We start from the raw sequence: 19020 nt of genomic DNA, 5'->3' as shown, positions 1-19020 counted from the left end.
GAGCTTCCGGAAAGGGGCGGGGCCTGGCCTCCGGAACTTTTCGGACGGAGGCGGAGTCTTCTGCCGAGGGCCGTTCGGAAGAAGGCGGGGCCTACCTCGCATCAGGACCAGTCTGGCTGCACCTGCATCCTTCGCTCAGAGCATCCCTGGAGCATCTTAGGAGGCGGCCGCAGCTGGCAACCAGGGGCCCGACCGTCGCAGGAGGCGTCCGCCAGACACCTTCCCCCTCCCCTGAGCTAGCGCTCTACAGCGGCGGCCTCGGTGCTGACCGGGCGCCCCCAGACTTGTCCGACCCTTGAAAAAGCGTTTATAGCAATAGCCTCTGGTTACGACATGGCTGAGATCACCAATATCCGACCTAGCTTTGGTAAGTAGAGTCGGGAAAACTAAGCCTGGGGCAGTGGGCACCGCCGCAAAGCCAGAGGGCCCCAGTGCTGGGAGGGAGCGAAGCCCACATCAGTGCCTTCCAGCGCCGGCCCCGCTAGGACGGGGCCTGCCACGGCGGCCGGCGGCGCCTGAACTTGAGCTGCGGGCTGCAGGGGCCGGCCCGGCCGGGGGCTCGCTGGGGGTCGTGGGTCCCGACGGACGCGCCAACCTGTGTGGGCCGCGTCAGCGCTCTGCGGGGTGGGAGTTGGGGGGGCAGGACGCGGGCCCCCCCCTCAGGGCGCGCAGGGCGGTGCCCCCTGCTCCCCCTCCCACTCCTTGGGCTGCGGGGGAGGGCGGCGGCGGGGGATGGGCGACAAGATGGCAGCTGGGGGGCTGGGGGTACGTGGGCTGGGGGACGGCCGCGGAGCAGCCAGGGCTGCGGGGGCGCGGGCGCGGGGAGCCCTGCCCAGCCGGCGGTGGGGCGCGGGGCGCAGGGCCGGCGGCCGCCGAGGGCCCCCGAGTGCGGTTCTGCACCGTAATGGTGGGTCCGTCCGATGCTACCAAATGGCGCTTGGCGCTGCCGAGCCGGGGATGACGTGATGTCTATTCTGGGCCTCCTGGCAGCGCCCAGGCCCCTCTTCCCGGGCCTTTGTTCCCTGTTTCCCTGGCTGGCCTTTTCGAAAGGGGGACTCACCGCGCTGGTGCTGGCGGGGGCGCGGGCCCGGCCGGGGGGAGGGGCAGAGAGGCCGGGCCCGGGGGAGGCCGCTTTGTGTACCCGGCAAGGCATTACGTCATCGCGGAGCGGCTGGTCCCCGACCCGGGCCTCCAGGCTCCAAGCTCGGCTGCACTCCCAGGGGCAGAGAGTGGAGTGGAAAATAGGCAGGAAGACGGGAAAGAAAAGCTGGATAAGCAAGTTTTTTCCTTTTTGGGGCTTCCTCCAAAATGTGCTAGGGTTGCAAACTTCCTGGGTTATGCTTTCCTGGTTGAAAAATAAAGGAGTTGCCCTGCTTCTCCCTCACTTCCACCCCAGCTTGGATGAGAGTTGCTGTCAGCCGAGGATTCCTTCATATCCCCTAAGAGAGTCTATCTTTCAGACAATCCAGAAGGTTTGAGCATCCAGACAACAATTTTTAGGGTGGGGCCACAGTCCAACTAGGAAATGGCTTTTCTCATTCCCCAGTAAGAGGTTCATGGAAATGAGCTCTCCCACTTCAATATCAGGAAGAAGACATCAGATCAGGGGAAGTATCCAGAGAGCAAATCACACCCATTAGCTACTGGTTCCCACTGATTCCCCAAGGCTTAGCTGTGTTTCTTTCTTCCACTCCACCTTCTGCATCTCTGTCTCTGAGTCCTAAATTTACAACACAGTTGTCCCTTTTGTAGTCACATGAGCACTCCATGATTTTTCTTCCTGCTCTTTCTCTTTTGTCTTATGCCTTCCGTCCAACATATTCTTTTCTCTAATTGCAGTTCCAGATTCCTTGGAAAGTTAGAGCATGTGGAGCATAATATAGTGGTTTCCTTTAGAAGAAATATTAGTGGGAAAGAGAAAAGAAATTACTTCAACTTTTACATACTCCCATTTTATTTAATCCTTACAGCATCCTCCAGTGTAGGCATTATTATATATATTTGCCAGATGAGGAAACTGAGGTTCAGTGAGACAAAATAACTTGGGTCAAGTCAAACAAACAGCAAAGGTAGTGCTAGGACTTAAACCAATGTCCTGCTGATTCCAAAGTCCATTGTCATTTCACTGTATCACCCTGGCCCACTTGACAGGGAAAAGCTGTTTTAGTAAAGGGGGTGTCAACAGCACGTCTGGTCCAAGGCTGAGAGGCGGGGCACAGCCCAGAGACGTCTTACGGTCTTTGGACGTATACAGGGGTCCTACATAGAGAGCTGCCACTTCCGACGTTCTCACATCCCACAGAGTACTTCATTTCAAATGCCTTAGCCCTTGGGAGGTGCACCCAGCCAACACTCAATTAGCCGTGACCTTGGAGGACAAAAGGAGCAAGCAGCACAGTCACTGCAATTTATGACTACTTTAAAACCCTGACTTCAGCCATTAGTTCCAACTTCCTTTTCCCACCAAGCTTTTGATGAAAGCAAGACAGAGGGTTCCTAGTTTCAGCATCTCTGATTTTCTAGTTCACTGCCTTGGGTGTGGAGGAGAGAGGCAGGGGTTAACAGATACTAAAACAAAGAAGAAAGAGGGGGAGAAGTGGGAAAGCAGGTGGAGGAGAGTGCCTGGAAGAGTCCACAGATGGCTTCACGGGTTTGTCTTCTTCTCCTTCCCTGTCCTGAAACATGGGAATCCCTCCTCTTCTCTCCCCATCCCGCCTCCATTTTCTAACAGCAAATGTGGAGGCATCAGTGGGCACTCTCCAGACCACAGAGTAAATCTATGGTGGAGCCAAAAGGATCACTCAGATGTCTCCCAGCCTGGGCCTTTATATCTCTCTTTTAAATCATTCTCAAAAATGTACCTGTCTGGTTGGTTTCCTGCTTTCCTCGTCTCATGGAGGTAAGCTCTTCGCTGTCATTAATCAGTAGCAAGCAGTTTTCAAGAAAGTCCCTGGTTGGTGAACGGAGAGACACTTTCTCAGATTGTGCCCATTGTCATTGACCATGGAATCCAATCAGTTTTTCAGCTGTTTACTGAGCTCCCTTTAGATGCAAAGACTCAAGGACTCAGAGATGGACAGGATGTTATTTCCGCCAGCTTCCTACCAAGGCTGCTCGCATTTTGTGAAGCCTGTCCCTAACAACTCTTATTCCACTTGATATTTGAGAAACACTATTATTATTTAGTATGGCCGTGGACATGGTCACCTTCATTTATTTTGTTAATGGCTTTACTCCTTCTCTGTACTGTATTATTAAAGGATATAACCCCTTCTTTTCTTGCCTGACCCAACCTTCACAGAATCATGGAATGTTGGGGAAAGAACTTCAGAGATATTTAGTCCAATCCCTACTGAAGAAATCTCTTTTAGAATATGCCTCACCAATGGAGATCCAACCTCTGAAAGTTTCCAGTTGGAGAGTCATTGCCTCATGAAGCAATCTGAGCCATTGTGAGGCAGTTCTAATAATAATATGACTCTTTTCACTGAGTCAGAGTCTGTCTTCTTGTAGCCTCCTGCCCTCCAACGTACAATCCAACCAGACCTCTTCCATCCAAAGGCCTTCAATAACTGAAGAAAGTTATTATTCCCAGAACGCTCAGCTCCAATTCCTTCAACTTTTCCTCATTTGGTATGGTTTCCTGGTCTTTTATGACCCTGATTATCCATCATGTAGAGACGCTCTGGTGTCAGGCAGACCAGGGTTGGGTTTCCATCACTGCCATTTGCAACTACATGGCCTAAGGCAGAGTTGAGGACCCAGGCTCCTCAGTTATAAAGTGGGGACATCGGTGGAGGTACCTAGTCAACGAGTTCTTTGGTTCAGAGGGAGCTCTGGCGCAGGGTCTGGCAGGGACACAGTAAACGTTCACAAGAAAAGAGCAGTTGTTATTCTTGTCTGTGCTAGGCAGAACAGGATATATGTCATGACCGGCGCAGATTAAATCATACTACCCCCACCCCCCATCATCTGGACATATTCACAGTATTCATAGTATGGGTTGGCATCAGACTTGTGGTCACCTGAACAACTACTTTTTTTTTTCTTGAGAGAGAGAGAGAGCGTGCGCATGCGTGCTCATGGTGCGGAGGGGCAGAGGGAGAGAGAGAATCTTAGGCAGGTTCCACGCCTAGCACCGAGCCCAATGCGGGGCTCAGTCGCACAACCCTGAGATCAGGACCTGAGCCAAAATAAACAGTCATGTGCTCAACCAACTGAGCCACCTGGGCGTCCCACAACTAGATTGCTTTTGCTCAGACTTGTCAAGTAAGGTCTCCCGTTGTGTATCGATAGGTTTTGAAGACCAATATAGAATTTTACATTTGTCTTTGATATATGTAATCATATTGACTCACTTTTCCAATGTGTGGGGGCTGTTTTGAATTCACTGATTCATTTGTTCTCTGAATACTTTACTAGGTGCCACATGATTCTAGGACGTGGGGATATAGCAGTGAACAAAACAGACAGTCAGGGGGCACCTGGGTGGCTCAGTAGTTGAGCGTCTGTCTTCGGCTCAGGTCATAATCTTGGGGTCCTGGGATCGAGCCCTGCATTGGGCTCCCTGCTTGGTGGGAAGCCTGCATCTCCCTCTCCCACTCCCCCTGCTTGTGTTCCCTCTCTCGCTGTGTCTCTCTCTGTCAAATAAATAAAAAAAAAACAAAAAACAGACAGTCACTATTCTTACCAATCTTCTCTAGTAAGGGAGGACAGACAAAATATGTCAGGAGTAATAAGTGCTATGTAGAAAAATAAAGCAGAGCGATGGAGATAATATCTCACTGGGGGCAGCCAGGAGATACTTTTCTGGTGAGGTAAGGTTTGAGCAGAGGCCTGTAGTGAGTGAGGCAGTGAGCCGGGCAGATACGTGGTGGAAGGATGTTTCAAGAAGATTCTGGAATGTGTTAAAGTCATGTTCATTTCCTTAGTTCTCCCTGCCCTACCCAAGTCTTCCCCTAAAAGGTAACACGTAAAAATAGAGGTCTTTTATGGAGACCTTTAAGGCCTAAACCCAGTTTGGCTTCAGTGGACTTAAGGGGGAAAAGAAACCCCAAACTGGTTAAGGGGCCCCACTTGTATGGGAAAGGACAAGAGTAAAGGAAGGAAACAATGTTTCTCCGTCGTTATTTGTTCATTCAGCAAATATGTACCAAGTACCAGCTCTGCATTTTTGGTGCTGGTGAGACAGAAATGAACAAAATAGAAAAAATCCCAGTCCTGGTGAAACTTATTCTCTAGTGAAGATATATTTCTTGTAGTAAAATCATGTACGTGTGTGTGCCTGTATGTATTATGTGTGTGCACATGGGCGTGCGTGTCGCTGCGTGTGAGAAAGGTAAGACGTAAGGAGAAAGTCACGCAGGGCGAGGACTCCTGGGTCTCAGCGGGAAGAAGGTTGAACTTTTATTGTACGGCGGTCAGGGAAGGTGATACTTGAGCAAAGGCCTGACATTTTCCACAGTCCTTATTTCTTCCTATTTAAAATACAAGTATTTGAAAAAAAAAATAAGTAAAATAAAATAAAACAAGTATTTGGAGCTAGGAGCTGAAATTTGGAACATAGTTTTAAAGTACTCAGATCCAGCTTTCTTTTTACCACCTACCCACTTTTACCACCCTTGAACACCCTACCCGGACCACCCAGAGTCAGCCCTACACCCTTCCACCCCAACGGCCATTCCGTCGACACGAGCCCACTGCAAACCCTGTACGGGATGCCGTGGAATATTCTCCCGCCCGAAGCCAGACGCGGCCCGTGCCCTGTGTGCTGTGTAACGGCTCAGGTAAAAGGTGACTTTATAACACGAGGCAGCTTTATGTGAAACACAAATCAGTAAGGGGGAACCAAGTCCTTAAGTGCTGAGAGAAGGCCAAGAAAAGAACAGGGAGTCGGGTTGGGGCCCTTTAGGGCAGGCTTCCTGGAGAAGCGAAGGATTCCATGCAGGTCTGGTGGGAAGGAACAGCCATGGATCGGTTGGACAGGGTGGCTGGGGGCATCTCCCAGAGGGGGGGCTCCTCAGCCTGGACGAGCGCCTGTTGCTGTGCAGCCTCGGTTGCAGGTCCCCTGGCTCTGCAGGGGGTCGGTCTGGACAGGGGTTGAGGTCCACCTGCCTTGACACCCCTCTGGTCTCCACCCTCAGACGTGTCCCCGGGGGGGTCGGTCTGGACAGGGGTTGAGGTCCACCTGCCTTGACACCCCTCTGGTCTCCACCCTCAGACGTGTCCCCGGGGGGGTCGGTCTGGACAGGGGTTGAGGTCCACCTGCCTTGACGCCCCTCTGGTCTCCACCCTCAGATGTGTCCCCAGTGGTGGCTGGCCTCGTCGGGGCGTCCGTGCTGGTGGTGTGCGTCTCGGTGACCGTCTTTGTGTGGACATGCTGCCACCAGCGCGCAGAGAAGAAGCACAAGACCCCGCCGTATAAGTTTATCCATATGCTCAAAGGCATCAGCATATATCCAGAGACCCTCAGCAACAAGAAGAAAATCATCAAAGTGCGGAGAGACAGAGATGGCCCTGGGAGGGAAGGAGGGCGCGGGAATGTGCTGGTGGATGCGGCAGAGGCTGGCCTGCTGGGCCCCGACAAAGGGCCCAAGGGACCCAGCTCCGGCTCCTGCATAGACCAGTTACCCATCAAGGTGGACTATGGGGAAGAACTGAGGAGCCCCGTCGCGAGCCTGACCCCCGGGGAGAGCAAAACCACGTCTCCGTCATCTCCAGAGGAGGATGTCATGCTAGGAACCCTCACCTTCTCCGTGGACTATAACTTCCCGAAAAAAGCCCTAGTGGTGACGATCCAGGAGGCCCACGGGCTGCCGGTGATGGACGAGCAGACCCAGGGTTCTGACCCCTACATCAAAATGACCATCCTTCCCGACAAGCGGCATCGGGTGAAGACCAGAGTGCTGCGGAAGACGCTGGACCCCGTGTTTGACGAGACCTTCACCTTCTACGGCGTCCCGTACAGCCAGCTGCAGGACCTGGTGCTGCACTTCCTCGTGCTGAGCTTCGACCGCTTCTCCCGGGACGACGTCATCGGGGAGGTCATGGTGCCGCTGGCCGGCGTGGATCCCAGCACGGGCAAGGCGCAGCTGACCAGGGACATCACCAAAAGGAACATCCAGGTGAGGAGCAAGAGTGTGTCGGGGAGGGCCAGGAGGCTGGGGGAGACGAGATCTCAGGGAACAAGTGGAAGGGCGGGGGCTGTATGGACGGCGGGGAGGGGCTGTAGGTATCACGAATCAGCAGGGACCAAAGTAAGACGGAGGGCCTCCTCCAAAAGGAACTTCGTGAGGAGAGAGGGCCAGGTAGGTAGCTGCTGAAATTTCACTTCGAGGGTGGCATCCTGACACTAAGTCCGGCTTACTTGGAGCAGGCTCGTCCCCACCAGTCCTAGACCCTCATCCTATCAAGGACATGGGGCTGGTTTCTTCTCCAAAGTCCTGTGTGATCTTCTACCAGTGAGCCATGACGGGGCTTCAGTAATTCTGCCCTCAGCTTCCCTGTCCAGCCCCAAGCAGGTCAGGTTAGGGTCCACCCCAGTGCAGGCTCGTGAGCGGCTTCACCTCCGAGCCCCACTCCCGGCCGAGCCCCTGCTGCAGACCCTCCTCCTCTGAGCCCTGGGAATGCGAGCCCACCCTCCTGCCTTCTCCCCACTGGGCCGGCATTGGCTCTTGAGTTGTAATTTCAGGGCTGTCAGAACCATGCCCCCACGCCCCCTGGTTCACGCGTTTCTTACACAACGGGGGGGGGGGGGGGCAGTGTGGTTGTCCACTGAGCACTCTGTCCACACAGGCTGGCATCATGCCCCAGCTCACCGCTTCCCGGCCCAGGGGCACAGCGGGATCACTGCACCCTCCTAGGCCTCTGTTTCCCCATCTGTAAAATGGAGCTGATAACACCATCCTCCTCAGAGGGCTTGAGGGTTAGAGGAGATGATGTGTCTGGCACACTGTTCCCTGGGGGAGAGAGACCATCTTGGCAACTGCCCCACAGTGCGTAGGTGCCTTGAAAGAGGTTGTTGGCATTTTAAATTTAGACTTTCATTCCTGTTTCAAGGTACAACGTAAGTACCTAATAACAAGGGCTTTGAAGTCAAAGCTGAGTTTGAATCCAAATCTCGCCCGCTCCCTTAGCTCGGCTTAGCAACTCTGATCTCAGGTTCCCACAGGAATGAAGCAAGAGGATGCATTTGCACAGCCCCTCGCGCACAGTGACCCTCCAAGAAATCGGACCCACTACCGTTATTGTTGCCACTGTTTCTACTATTAGTGAGGCTTGGTCCCCGGAGATGTATGTGGTTCGCAGGCGTTTCTGTTCTGTTTTGACAAAGTAAAGGAAGGCAAGGGAGCCTGAGTCAGTGCAGAAGGAGGTGGGGGGTTCAGAAAGGATGTCAGAGCCACTGAAAACAACCGCACATCTTGCAGAAAGATGCATGGCTTAGAGGCCATGCTTATCTCCTGATGCCCACCTACAAGCCCACACTGGACTCATTGGGGAGGCAGGGGGCTCGGGACTGGACAAGAGAGGCTTCCGGGCCAGTAGGGGCTGCGTGTGCAGTGAGCTCCAGGCACAAGGTGTACCCTCTACCAGGGGGCACTGCCCCTCGGAGCGTGTCCCAGGCACCTGTCCCTCTGCCGCTGGCCCAGCCGTGCCCTTGCCCAGAGAACCCTCGGCCTCGCAGCGGCCGGGAAGCCCAGGCATTTTCAGAGTATTAGAGGGGTTTGATCAGGGCATAAACACAGGTCCAAGGCCAAGACACAAGGAGACGTCCTAGGGTCCACCACAGCAAGGGCTCTTGTATCCTCTGGGGTTGGAGTCAGAAGCACCGACAGACACTGGGGCAGTGACCTGCTTTCATTCTGCTCCCTCCCCGCCCCCTTGCCTGTCATCTCCTTTCCTCAGGGTTCTGCCAAGCCCTCGGGGCTCGGGCTCGCTGACACCCCTTTCCTGCAGCCCCAGTGCCCCGCTGCCTGCCTTCCTCCAGCTGCCCAAGCCGTCCTTCCCTGTAGCCCCAGCTTGGTAGAGCCATCTAGCTGGCTGGACACCCCCAGACGGCTCATGCTCTCATAGCCCACGGCCGAGGGCAGCCGATGGCTCTGTGCCAAGCTGCAGCTGGGAAGAGACTGGCCAGGAAAGGGACTGGTTTGGGCTGGGAACAAAACAGCCTCAAATCCAGGACACTGGCCAGGACAGACAATGGCGTTTGCTAAACTGCCAGGGGCTCTTGGCAAGAGCCAGGTTTCTTTCCACTTTATTAACTCCCTTCAGGAGGGACAAGCCAGGGCTAGGATCCTGAGCAACACGTCCCCTGGGAGAGGCCCAGACAGGACACACAGAGGCTGTGCGCCCCTGCCCCAGAGCCTTCCAGCCTCCTGGACATCCTGAGCATGTTTCCCGAGCCGGCGCCTGTGGGCAGGGCTGTGTTCCGTCCTGAGCCATGGCTGTCCCCGTGCCGGCCTGGCCGCTAGTCCCCAAGCCTCCATGCAGTGCAGCCTCCGCGTGTCTCCCAGTCCTCCCTGCCGTGGCCAACAGTCTGCCCTTTCTGGATCTCCCCTTGGCTCACCAGTTAGAGCTGCTCTGAACCACTCCACACTCTGTAAAGAGCTTCCTCTGGTCTGTGGAAGGCATCCCCTTAGAATACGGGGCCAAATTATCTTCTCCCACCCAGAGGCCTCGGTGGGGACTGGTGAGAATTGCACTTCTCGCCCCGCAACTGCATTTCCTTAGCAGAAACTGCATTTCCCCTCCTTAGCAGAAAAATTGCCTCTTGTCCTTTCCATTATCCACTGCAATCCAGCTGAGGAAGCCCAGGACTGGTCATCCTCTCTGACCCTTCCATCTCGCTCCTTTCTCTGGGCCAGCAATCACCGTCTCTCTAGGTCTCATCTAGGCTGGACCGGGAAGGCTAATGGGATCACCGAGAGCACTCTCAGCTCTTATGAATCTATAAGACGTAGGAAGCATTAAAAATTAACCCTTGATGGGGTGCCTGGGTGGCTCAGTCGTTAACTATCTGCCTTCGGCTCAGGTCATGATCCCAGGGTCCTGGGATCGAGCCCCACATCGGGCTCCCTACTCGGCGGGAAGCCTGCTTCTCCCTCTCCCACCCCCTCTGCTTGTGTTCCCTCTCTTGCTGTGTCTCTCTCTGTCAAATAAATAAATAAAATCTTTAAAAAAAAAAAAAAAGCTAATTCTTGAGTCTAACTCAGAGATCAGAGATTTGGGGCATTATGTATACTGTGATTTTTCACTAATAATCAAAGGTTAACTTTTTTTTTTTAAGATTTTATTTATTTATTTGACAGAGAGAGAGACAGCGAGAGAGGGAACACAAGCAGGTGGAGTGGGAGAGGGAGAAGCAGGCTTCCCGCCGAGCAGGGAGCCTGATGCGGGACTCGATCCCAGGACCCTGGGATCATGGCCTGAGCCGAAGGCAGACGCTTAACGACTGAGCCACCCAGGCGCCCTCTAGCTTTTCTTTTCTTTTTTTTTTTTTTGAGGGGCAGCTTTTTTTCTAATATTTTATTCAGGACATTTTTTTAAAGTAGGCTCTCCACCCAACGTGGAGCTTGAACTCACAACCCTGAGATCAAGAGTCTCCTCTCTCCCGACTGAGCGAGCCAGACGCCCCTCGGATAAAAATTAACCTGAATTTACATTCCCGTAATAAATCTCCCGCAGGGAGAAGGAGGTGGTCCAGAGAGGGCGAGGGGATAAAGAACAGAAGTAACTGGCCAGTGGGTCAGGTAGAGTTGTTGGACTCCCCTAGTCTCTTCAGGTCATTGTTTTCCAAATCACTTCCTGTCTTTCCTGGGCCGCATCTGGTGTTGATGGCCTGTGACAATGGTCATGGGAATGACAGGATTATTAAAATCTCAGATTTGTAAGGACCCTGAGAGGTCCCGCAGTGGAGCCAGAAAGGACTGAAAAGAAAGAAACGAGCCAGGAAGAGGGTAGCTGTGCTTTCATATCGGGGAGAAGATGAGGGATGTTTTTGTTTCTCTTGTTTTCCCGTGACTGTGAGTTGTGTGGAGGTGGCCCTTGGGACTTCTAGCCCCATTGAAGGTGTGCTGAGGATGTGCGGGTCCACCTAGTGCAAAGGCCCTGTGGCTGGACGGTCACTCTGGGAGGGGCTCTGCTGATTACAGGGAACAGAGCCTCACCTGAGCACTTCCTTCATCTGCGTGTCTTCTTCAAGACCTCTAGTCCACTGAGGGCGACCGGAGCCCGCTGTCTGAGAGCAAAGCCTCCCAGCTCTTTCAGGCGTGGATAAGACCCTTTCTGCCCCTGTGCTTCCGCCTGCCTCACTAGGCCGGGGGGCTGGGAAACGGAGCTCGCTCCCAGCCCCTGACAAAGAGCCCTTGAGAAAGAACCATTGACGATGCTACTTGCAGTGGGAATTGGGTGGAAAGAGAAGGGGGGGAGGGACGTGAGATCTGGCCTTTGGTGCAGAATAAGAGCGGGACAGGTGTTCTGCCGTGTAAAATGGCCAGAGGTGGGGGGGGTTAGATGGAGAACAACTGCCTGAGGGGTGATTTTAGGGGAGAAAATTATTAGAAGGGCAACCAGACGTTGTCCACTTCCCCAAAGCTAGGGAAGGAGCTTGGGGATTTAGATTTTACAAACATTTCGCTCTAATGGGTGATTTACAAAACAGTTTTAACCAAATAATTAGGAAATCCAAGCTATAATTTTATAGTCAAGGCTTTTTTTTTTTTTACAAATAAAACTCTTTGTTTTTTGGGTTTTTTTAACGATCGGGTTTATTTTATTTACTTATTCATTTTTAAGTAGGCTCCACCCCCAGCGTGGGGCTTGAACTCATGACCCGCCATCAAGACTTGCATGTTCCATGACTGAGCCAGCCAGGTGCCCCTCAAAAACTCTTTGTTTTTCAAATCAAGTTTCTCTTTTCCCCTTCTTCTGTATATAAAGTTCAAATTGTATTTTTTTTTAAGATTTTATTTATTTATTTGACAGAGACAGCGAGAGGGAACACAAGCAAGGGGAGTGGGTGAGAGAGAAGCGGGCTTCCCGCCGAGCAGGGAGCCTGACGCGGGGCTCGATCCTAGGACCCTGGGATTATGACCTGAGCCGAAGGCAGACGCTTAACCAACTGAGCCACCCAGGCGCCCCTCAAATTGTATTTAAAGACTGTATGTGCATATTCAAGGGTGGTCTAGGCACAGACCTCAAATCGAGCTCACATTTCCTTATTCGTGGACTGGGAGGGGAGTGCGGCCCAGACCAGCCCAAAGTTCTTTCAGGATCAGTGCACCGGAGCTCTCCGTGGTGGTGGAAATGCACTCTGTCTGCCCGAGGACACTCGAAATACGGCTCGTGTGACTGAGGAACTGAAATTGTAATTCTATTTAATTTTAATGAATTAAAACTTAAATGTAAGTGGACACATGGAGCTAGTGGCCCCTGTTTTGGACAGCTCCGTTCCGAATGTTCTTCTGGATGGCATTTAATTCTCTCTTTCATGTGTGATTCCTCTCCTGATGTCATTTGGCTGTAGCTAATCGTAAAAATGAGTTTACATTCTCTAATTGGGGTGTGACTCATGTCAAAAGGAAGCAGGCCAGAATAACACCGGTTGGCAAGGGTTTTTAAACTGGGATTTTAAACTGGCTGAGGGTACTTCCCGTGGACGTAATCAAGAGCTGACAACATCTATGTTATGGGTAAGGAAAAAATGTGGGCCTTCAATCTGGCAGAGAAAAGCCATGAAAATCCTTTTTCAAGTCTGTTCTCTTTGGGACTTCAATTTCAAAAGCTAAAGTCTAAGTTTACATTTTAGTCATCTTATGCCCTAGGAGAGACATTTCCCTACGTTCCTGGAATGACATAGAGCCTCAGGAAAGTTTCTGAACCATGTGAAGTATTAGTACAGTTTCATTCCTTGAGACGAGTTGGGCCTCTAATCAAAGCACAGACGTTGAGGTTTCTCTCGTTTTTCACTGATGAGCTCATTCTGTGATTTTCTGTTGTTGTTCCCGCACAGATTGCACCCCGCCCCCAGTAGGGAGTGCTTGCTGAGAGTAGGCTTCCCCCTCGAACCCCTTTCCATCCCCCTTTCCCTCCCCCTTTCCAGCCGACCCTGAGTAGACGCACGATAAGTCATTTTGTGTGTCTGTGGCATATGGAAGGCCGGTGGTGGGTACGGTCTGTTCTTGCTGAATCAGAGAACAGTTCCTGGGGTAGGTGCCATTTCTTTGGGGCTTTGTAGACTACAAGGAATAAGAGTTGGTAATAGGGGGATTTTTGTCCCAAATTTCCTTATTTTGTCCAATATTCCTGGAACCCCACCTCCTTTTGTTTTCCTTCTCCCAGCCTCATCCCTAATTTATAAACCAGAAACACACAAAATTTTTAAAAATTATTTATTTATTTATAAAAGATTTTACTTATTTATTCGACAGCGAGAGAGTGAACACAAGCAGGGGGAGCGGCAGAGAGAAAAGCAGACTCCCCGCTGAGCAGGGAGCCCGATGCGGGGCTCGATCCCAGGACCCCAGGATCATGACCTGAGCCGAAGGCAGACGCTTAACCGACCGAGCCACCCAGGCATCCCAATTTTTTCAAAAATTAAAAAAAAAAATGAGAAAACAAAAGAAACATAAAAAATAAATAAAACAAAAACAATAAGCGAGAAACACAAGAAATTGCCCTCCACTTCGGTGAGCTCTTCTTGAGACGCGTCCTGCCCCGTGCTCACCTCCGCTGCGGGCGCCTCCTCCGCAGCCTGACGCACCAGCCTCGGGGCCCGTCTCCCTCCAGTTCGTGCTCCAGTCTCACCAGAACAATACTAGTCTTCGTGAACAGTAACACAGCAACAAGTGTGTCCCTCCGGGGCCGGCAGCCGTACCCCCCACCTGTGAGCTCTGGCTGGCTCTGCTGTTTGGTTAGAAGCCTCCCCGCCCCGCCCCCATCTCCCTCTCTGTCGCCCGCCCCACCTCCCACCAGCATCCAAGGGCAGCACCTCCCCTCCCACCATTCTTGGGACACAGTGGACCCAATGCCCTCATAGTCCGCATTCTGCCGCCTGTCCTGACCGGTCCTCCCTCTGCACATCGCCTCTCCTACTCCTCCTCACCTTCCTAAACTCAGCCCGGAGGTCAGCCGGCAAGCCCTCCCCTGGGTCCCCCAGCAGCACTCAGACGGGCTCCTTACTACTCTGATGAGGGCAGGTGTGTTTCTGTCTGTCTCTTCCGGGCATGGTAAGCTCCTTGGGAGCAAGAACGAGATCCTGGGCGCCTGGCCAGCTCAGTCACTGCAACATGCAACTCTTGATCTCAAGGTCGTGAGTTCAAGCTCTACATTGGGTATAGAGACAACTTAAAATTAAAAAAAAAAAAAAAAAAAAAACGGGAAAAATGAAAAAGAGAAAGAAAAACAAGAAAGAACCAGGTCCTATCAGCTCTGGACCCCCAGCACGTAGCAATGTATCCAAGTATTGTTTAAAATGTCCTTTGGGGGCCAGAGCATTTTTTCATTTTCCAAGCAGAGCCTAGAATAAAATTCAAAGAGGGGAAGCCCAAGCTGCGGGCACCGGGGAGGAGGCCAGCTTGGCTGGAGAAGACACTGGGAGGCGGACAGAGCAGGCGTGCGTACTCACCGTGCGGAACAGGGGAAGTTCAGGAACCTGCCCGAAGCCAGGGGGTGAGGGAACAGCGAAGTGAAGGCTCAGCCCCAGGTCTCCTGCCTTCCACCATCCAGGCTCTAAAACTGTTATTGCAAGAACCGAAGGAGGGAATGGGAGAGAATGCACTTCTCTAGGCGCTGGCAGAGGTAAACGTTTACCCGTTTTAACGTATTTAATCTTCTTGATGATGCTGTGAGGTCAGTGCTGTTTTTATCTGCACCTTCAGACGAGGAAACTGGGGCACAGAGCCGTCAAGTTCTTGTCCAGGTCACACAGGCAGCGGGGGCAGAGGACTTGAATCCAGACCAGTCTGGCCTGAGACTCGCGCTCGTGAATACGAGGCGAGGCCACCTCTCCATGCCGTCGCTTTCATTTAGTATCAGCACTGTAATGAGAATGTGTCCGTTTCCCCTCCCTGTTAAACGCGGTAGTAACACGCTGGCGGGATGCACAGCTTCCGTGGCCCTCCGCAGCCCCCCGCCCTGGCCTCTGCACACCCGCTGTCCGTCCCTGCCCTGCCCCCGCCCCGGCCAGGACTCTCATGTGCTGTTTCCTCTTCACAGAAGTGCATTAGCAGAGGGGAGCTCCAGGTGTCTCTGTCCTACCAGCCCGTGGCACAGAGGCTGACCGTGGTGGTCCTCAAAGCCCGACACCTGCCGAAAATGGACATCACCGGTCTCTCAGGTAGCAGCTATTTACCTCGACCTGCCTCGGGCCCCCTGGCCCCACGCCGCCCCGCCTGCACCCCCGACGCCCTTCGGTCCCCACCTGTTCCTCTGCGCATGTTCTCTCCCCGGTGACTACCTAGGCTCTAGATGTCCCTAGCGCGGGAGGGGCCCCGGGTGAGTGGATATGGTCCGACGTTTGGTGAGGTGTCCTGAGGGGTGTCCTGACCTCTCCAAAACACAGCAGGCCATCTGTGAGTCCCTGCGCCCTGGAAAATGCTTCCCAGTGTCATGGGCTTTCTTCACTCCTGACTTGGGGAAGTTGTTCTGTTATGTTCCTGCTTGGTTCCCTTGGCCCCTCGCCTGGGCAGGCAGACCCACCTAAAGTCACAGTGCTTTGGTATGCCGTCCCTGGAGACCATGTGTGAGTGGCCACCACAGAGTTGAGCAAACCCCCCCCCCCCATGAAGCCACCATTTGAGAGGAGGACCGTGTCATGGGCCTGTCTCCCTTTTCTCTTGTCTCTTTGGTGGCCCCAGATCCTTATGTCAAGGTGAACGTCTACTACGGCAGAAAGCGCATTGCCAAGAAGAAAACCCACGTGAAGAAGTGCACTTTGAACCCAGTCTTCAACGAGTCTTTCGTCTACGACATCCCCCCTGACCTCCTGCCCGACGTCAGCATTGAGTTCCTGGTCATCGACTTCGACCGCACCACCAAGAACGAGGCGGTGGGGAGGCTGATCCTGGGGGCACACAGCGTCACCAGCAGCGGTGCCGAGCACTGGAGGGAGGTCTGCGAGAGCCCCCGCAAGTCCGTGGCCAAATGGCACAGTCTGAGCGAGTACTAGTCCCCCGGTGGGGACAGAGATGCCAGACAGGAGCAGACTTGGAACCTCCTTTTAGTTGTAGAAGATTTCTTACAAAACACACCCCACAAAGAACACCCCACATGACCACAGCTGCAGATCAGTTCTTAGCGATGACGATTTTTCTCCTTTGCAAGGCACTAGAAATCCTTTTTTTTTAATGGGGAAAAAGAGAGGGAAGGGCCTCACAAGTCTATATATAACAATGTAACCTTATACTTGCATGTCTAATACAAACTGAAATTAGCCTAACTGCCAATATCAAGTTACAGATTTTGATCCATGAAAATTGTGTTTTGTGCCGAATTGTATTTGCTGATTACCTGAAATTGGCCTCTTTTTACTGGGCTTCTCTGGAGAGTGACTCCCGCCCCCCAGCTCAGCAGAAGGATGTTGTTTTGCTCATGTAAAACCTCACAGTGTCGTCATCCCCGTCTTGTCTCCTTCCCACCTCGGACAGCTCTGCTCTTTGAGCTCAGGGTCCAGAGGTCTGTCGTGAGCCAAGAAACGAAGTTGGGGTGGATGAGGCCGGTGTGCAGGGGAAAGAGGATTTGGTTCTCGCTGCCACACTGCCACGGGGAGGGCTCGGGCGGTCCGGGGTTAACTTGCGATGAAGTACATGCACACGGCAGACTTCGAGGTAGAGTTCGGGTCTAGGAAACTAGAGGTCTTCTCTGGAGAGAGCTTCGAAGCCTTCCAGTCCGGCCAGGGTGGCTCCAGGGAGCTGGGGCGTTCGTTGTTCGTGGGTGTGGGCAGAATGGTGCGTCTGCCACCCCCTGGCAGCCCCATGGCCAAATGACAGCCATCTGTTGGTGTGAAGGATGAAACTGGCCTGTTTTTCCAGAAATGCTGACCCATGAGAAGCTTTAGAGTTTTCTCAGGTAGCTTAGATGAGATTGGTTTTGCTTCATAAGGAAAAGGGCCTTCAGAAATTATTCTTTATCCTTAAATTTTTCAACTGTGGCTCTTAAAACTAAGGAAATGAGTGAAATGAGTAAATGGGAGTTAATGGGTAGTCAAGATACCCTGGGTTCTTTTCTACCATCCTGTCCCTCATAAGAGTGCTTAGCTCTTGGGTCTCACTGAGCGTCCAGACAAGGCGAAGGGCTGGGGGAGGCGCGCGGTCCCGACCCCCCCGCCGGTGGGCAGCCTGGCGGCGAGGGGGCTGCTGTGTCGCGGAGATTAGGGCTCCGGGCTCCCGGTCAGCCGCGGCTCTGGCGTCGAGACCTGTCGGAGGGCAGAGCCCGGGCCACAGGCCATGAGCTTGTCCGGCCAGCAGAGCTCAGGTTAGCGGCCGCCGGAGCCGAGGCCTCAGAGAGCAGGTCCACCCGCTCCGACCCGCTCCCGAGGCCGCTGGTGTCCGTGCACGGAGCCGCAGCGGTGCGTGTGACATTCTCTTAGCTCTTGGGGATTTAAGACCAGTCTGCTCCTTGAATCTTTTCGTCGTTCTTTTTAAAGCCTGGATCCTGAGCAGTGCTGAGCAGTTCTGAGCGGGCAGAGCCCACTCTGTTCTTGTCCCTGCCCCCCCGCCCCCCCCATCTGACTCGCTATCCCATCAGTGTGTCCACCACCCGTCTCTAGCCTAAACTCCATGGAATGTACATACTGTATCATACGTAGAAGAAAATAATTTTTGTTTTCTAAAAATGCATTTTGAGATAGTTTAATGTAAATCTGACAGGAGCATTCTGAAGCCCCATTAGGAAAAAAATCTTAAATGCTTCCTCTTCATCGCCTTAATGTCTGAAGATCAGAAATTGCTGAGCAACCCGCTTTTGTTTCCTTCCCAGAAACAATGCAAAGCAACAGCCGTGGAGAGCCTGGTCTCTGCCCTGCTGAGTGTGACCTCAGCCCCTCCCGCCACAGGTCTGGGAAGGCCGCCTCGCCGCTCCTCCCCTCCCCATCCCTGGTAGCTTTCTCGCTCCCACTCTTCGGGTCTGTGGAGCAGCGGGTGGTGAGGTGACAGGGCGGGAACCAGCAGACAGCACAGGGCTCCTCCCTCCTACCTCACGCCTGATCCATCATGCCCTTGGCTTTGCTGTCCCAAAGTCTCTTAGCTGCCTTTGGCTTTCACACGTGCCCTCCCAGAGCTAGCTGATCCCGCCGAGGAGCAGCGCCTCCTCCCAAGAGTCAGTTGAAAGACGAGAGTCGCACCCGAGCTTTTGCACAAGGCACTCATGGTCAGGAATGGGTTAGGGAGCGACCACTTCGGATTTTCCAAGAGTCAGGCCTTCTCTGCTGATATCTTGATTCCTTTGGGAAGACAAGAGTTTTTCTTAATAACAAAAGTCCCTTTATGAGTTATCCCTCCTTTCAGTTCTTCTCAGTGGAGGACAGCCAAGATGTACGTGTCCAGGAACATGCTCTAGCTAGGAAAGCAGAGGAACTGGCTTGTGGGACAGGAGCGGCTTGCTCAGGAGAGGGAACGATGCAGGTCTTTTCTTGGAAGGCTTTTACTGTGGCCGCGATTGTGACGTTGCCCATTGCCCTCACCAGGATCCTTCTCCGATGTGGTCGTCTTTCTTTACCTTGTGTCTTCTCTTGTAAAAAAGGAAACTCAAAATAAATGTGTCAAATTAAAAAAAAAAAAAAAAGAAAAAAAAAGAAAAACCCGGAAAAGCAAACATGAATTGTGTGAAACTTCCTAACGCTGTAATGCTAAGCTACAATATGTAATGCTATATTGTATGTGGAGTTTGTTAATGCACCACACAAGTGCAAAATAAAGACTGACTCACATTAAACACACAGGTGCACCAGCACGGTTTTCTTGGGAGCTGGGTGGCCGTGAGCGAGGTCAGCACTCAGACTCCAACAGGATGATCCGGGGCACGCTT

General features: G+C 52.9%; 2 protein-coding genes across 3 annotated transcripts in view; one reads left to right on the top strand and one right to left on the bottom strand.

Annotated features, from left to right (window-relative positions):
• LOC118519826 (GON-4-like protein) overlaps positions 1–1168 on the bottom strand; it is a 67324-nt gene extending 66156 nt beyond the window's left edge. Inside the window, exon 1 of the mRNA XM_078078553.1 lies at positions 1061–1168. The gene's annotated coding sequence lies outside the window, so the exon portion shown is untranslated. The remainder of the gene's footprint in view (positions 1–1060) is intronic.
• SYT11 (synaptotagmin 11) lies at positions 77–18807 on the top strand. Of its 2 annotated transcripts, none has more exons than XM_036067503.2 (4): positions 77–367; positions 6298–7124; positions 15214–15334; positions 15855–18807. In XM_036067503.2, the coding sequence occupies exons 1-4, from the start codon at positions 334–336 to the stop codon at positions 16163–16165; spliced, it is 1293 nt and encodes a 430-aa protein (XP_035923396.1). In that variant the 5' UTR covers positions 77–333; the 3' UTR covers positions 16166–18807. The 2 variants fall into 2 exon arrangements, with proteins under 2 accessions (XP_035923396.1, XP_035923395.1); XM_036067502.2 differs by having other exon boundaries at positions 79–367; positions 15214–15337.
• The last annotated feature ends 213 nt before the right edge of the window (positions 18808–19020 follow it).

Source organism: Halichoerus grypus, chromosome 7, assembly GCF_964656455.1.
Source record: "Halichoerus grypus chromosome 7, mHalGry1.hap1.1, whole genome shotgun sequence".
Lineage (NCBI taxonomy): Eukaryota > Metazoa > Chordata > Mammalia > Carnivora > Phocidae > Halichoerus > Halichoerus grypus.
This window is presented reverse-complemented; position numbering and strand designations above follow the sequence as displayed.

Bases quoted from the DNA above. Each gene is read 5' to 3' on its own strand.
- SYT11 (XM_036067502.2), top strand. From the start codon at position 334: ATGGCTGAGATCACCAATATCCGACCTAGCTTTG. The intron at 368-6,297 runs GTAAGTAGAGTC...CTCCACCCTCAG, and splicing joins CAATATCCGACCTAGCTTTG to ATGTGTCCCCAGTGGTGGCT. The intron at 7,125-15,213 runs GTGAGGAGCAAG...TCCTCTTCACAG, and splicing joins TCACCAAAAGGAACATCCAG to AAGTGCATTAGCAGAGGGGA.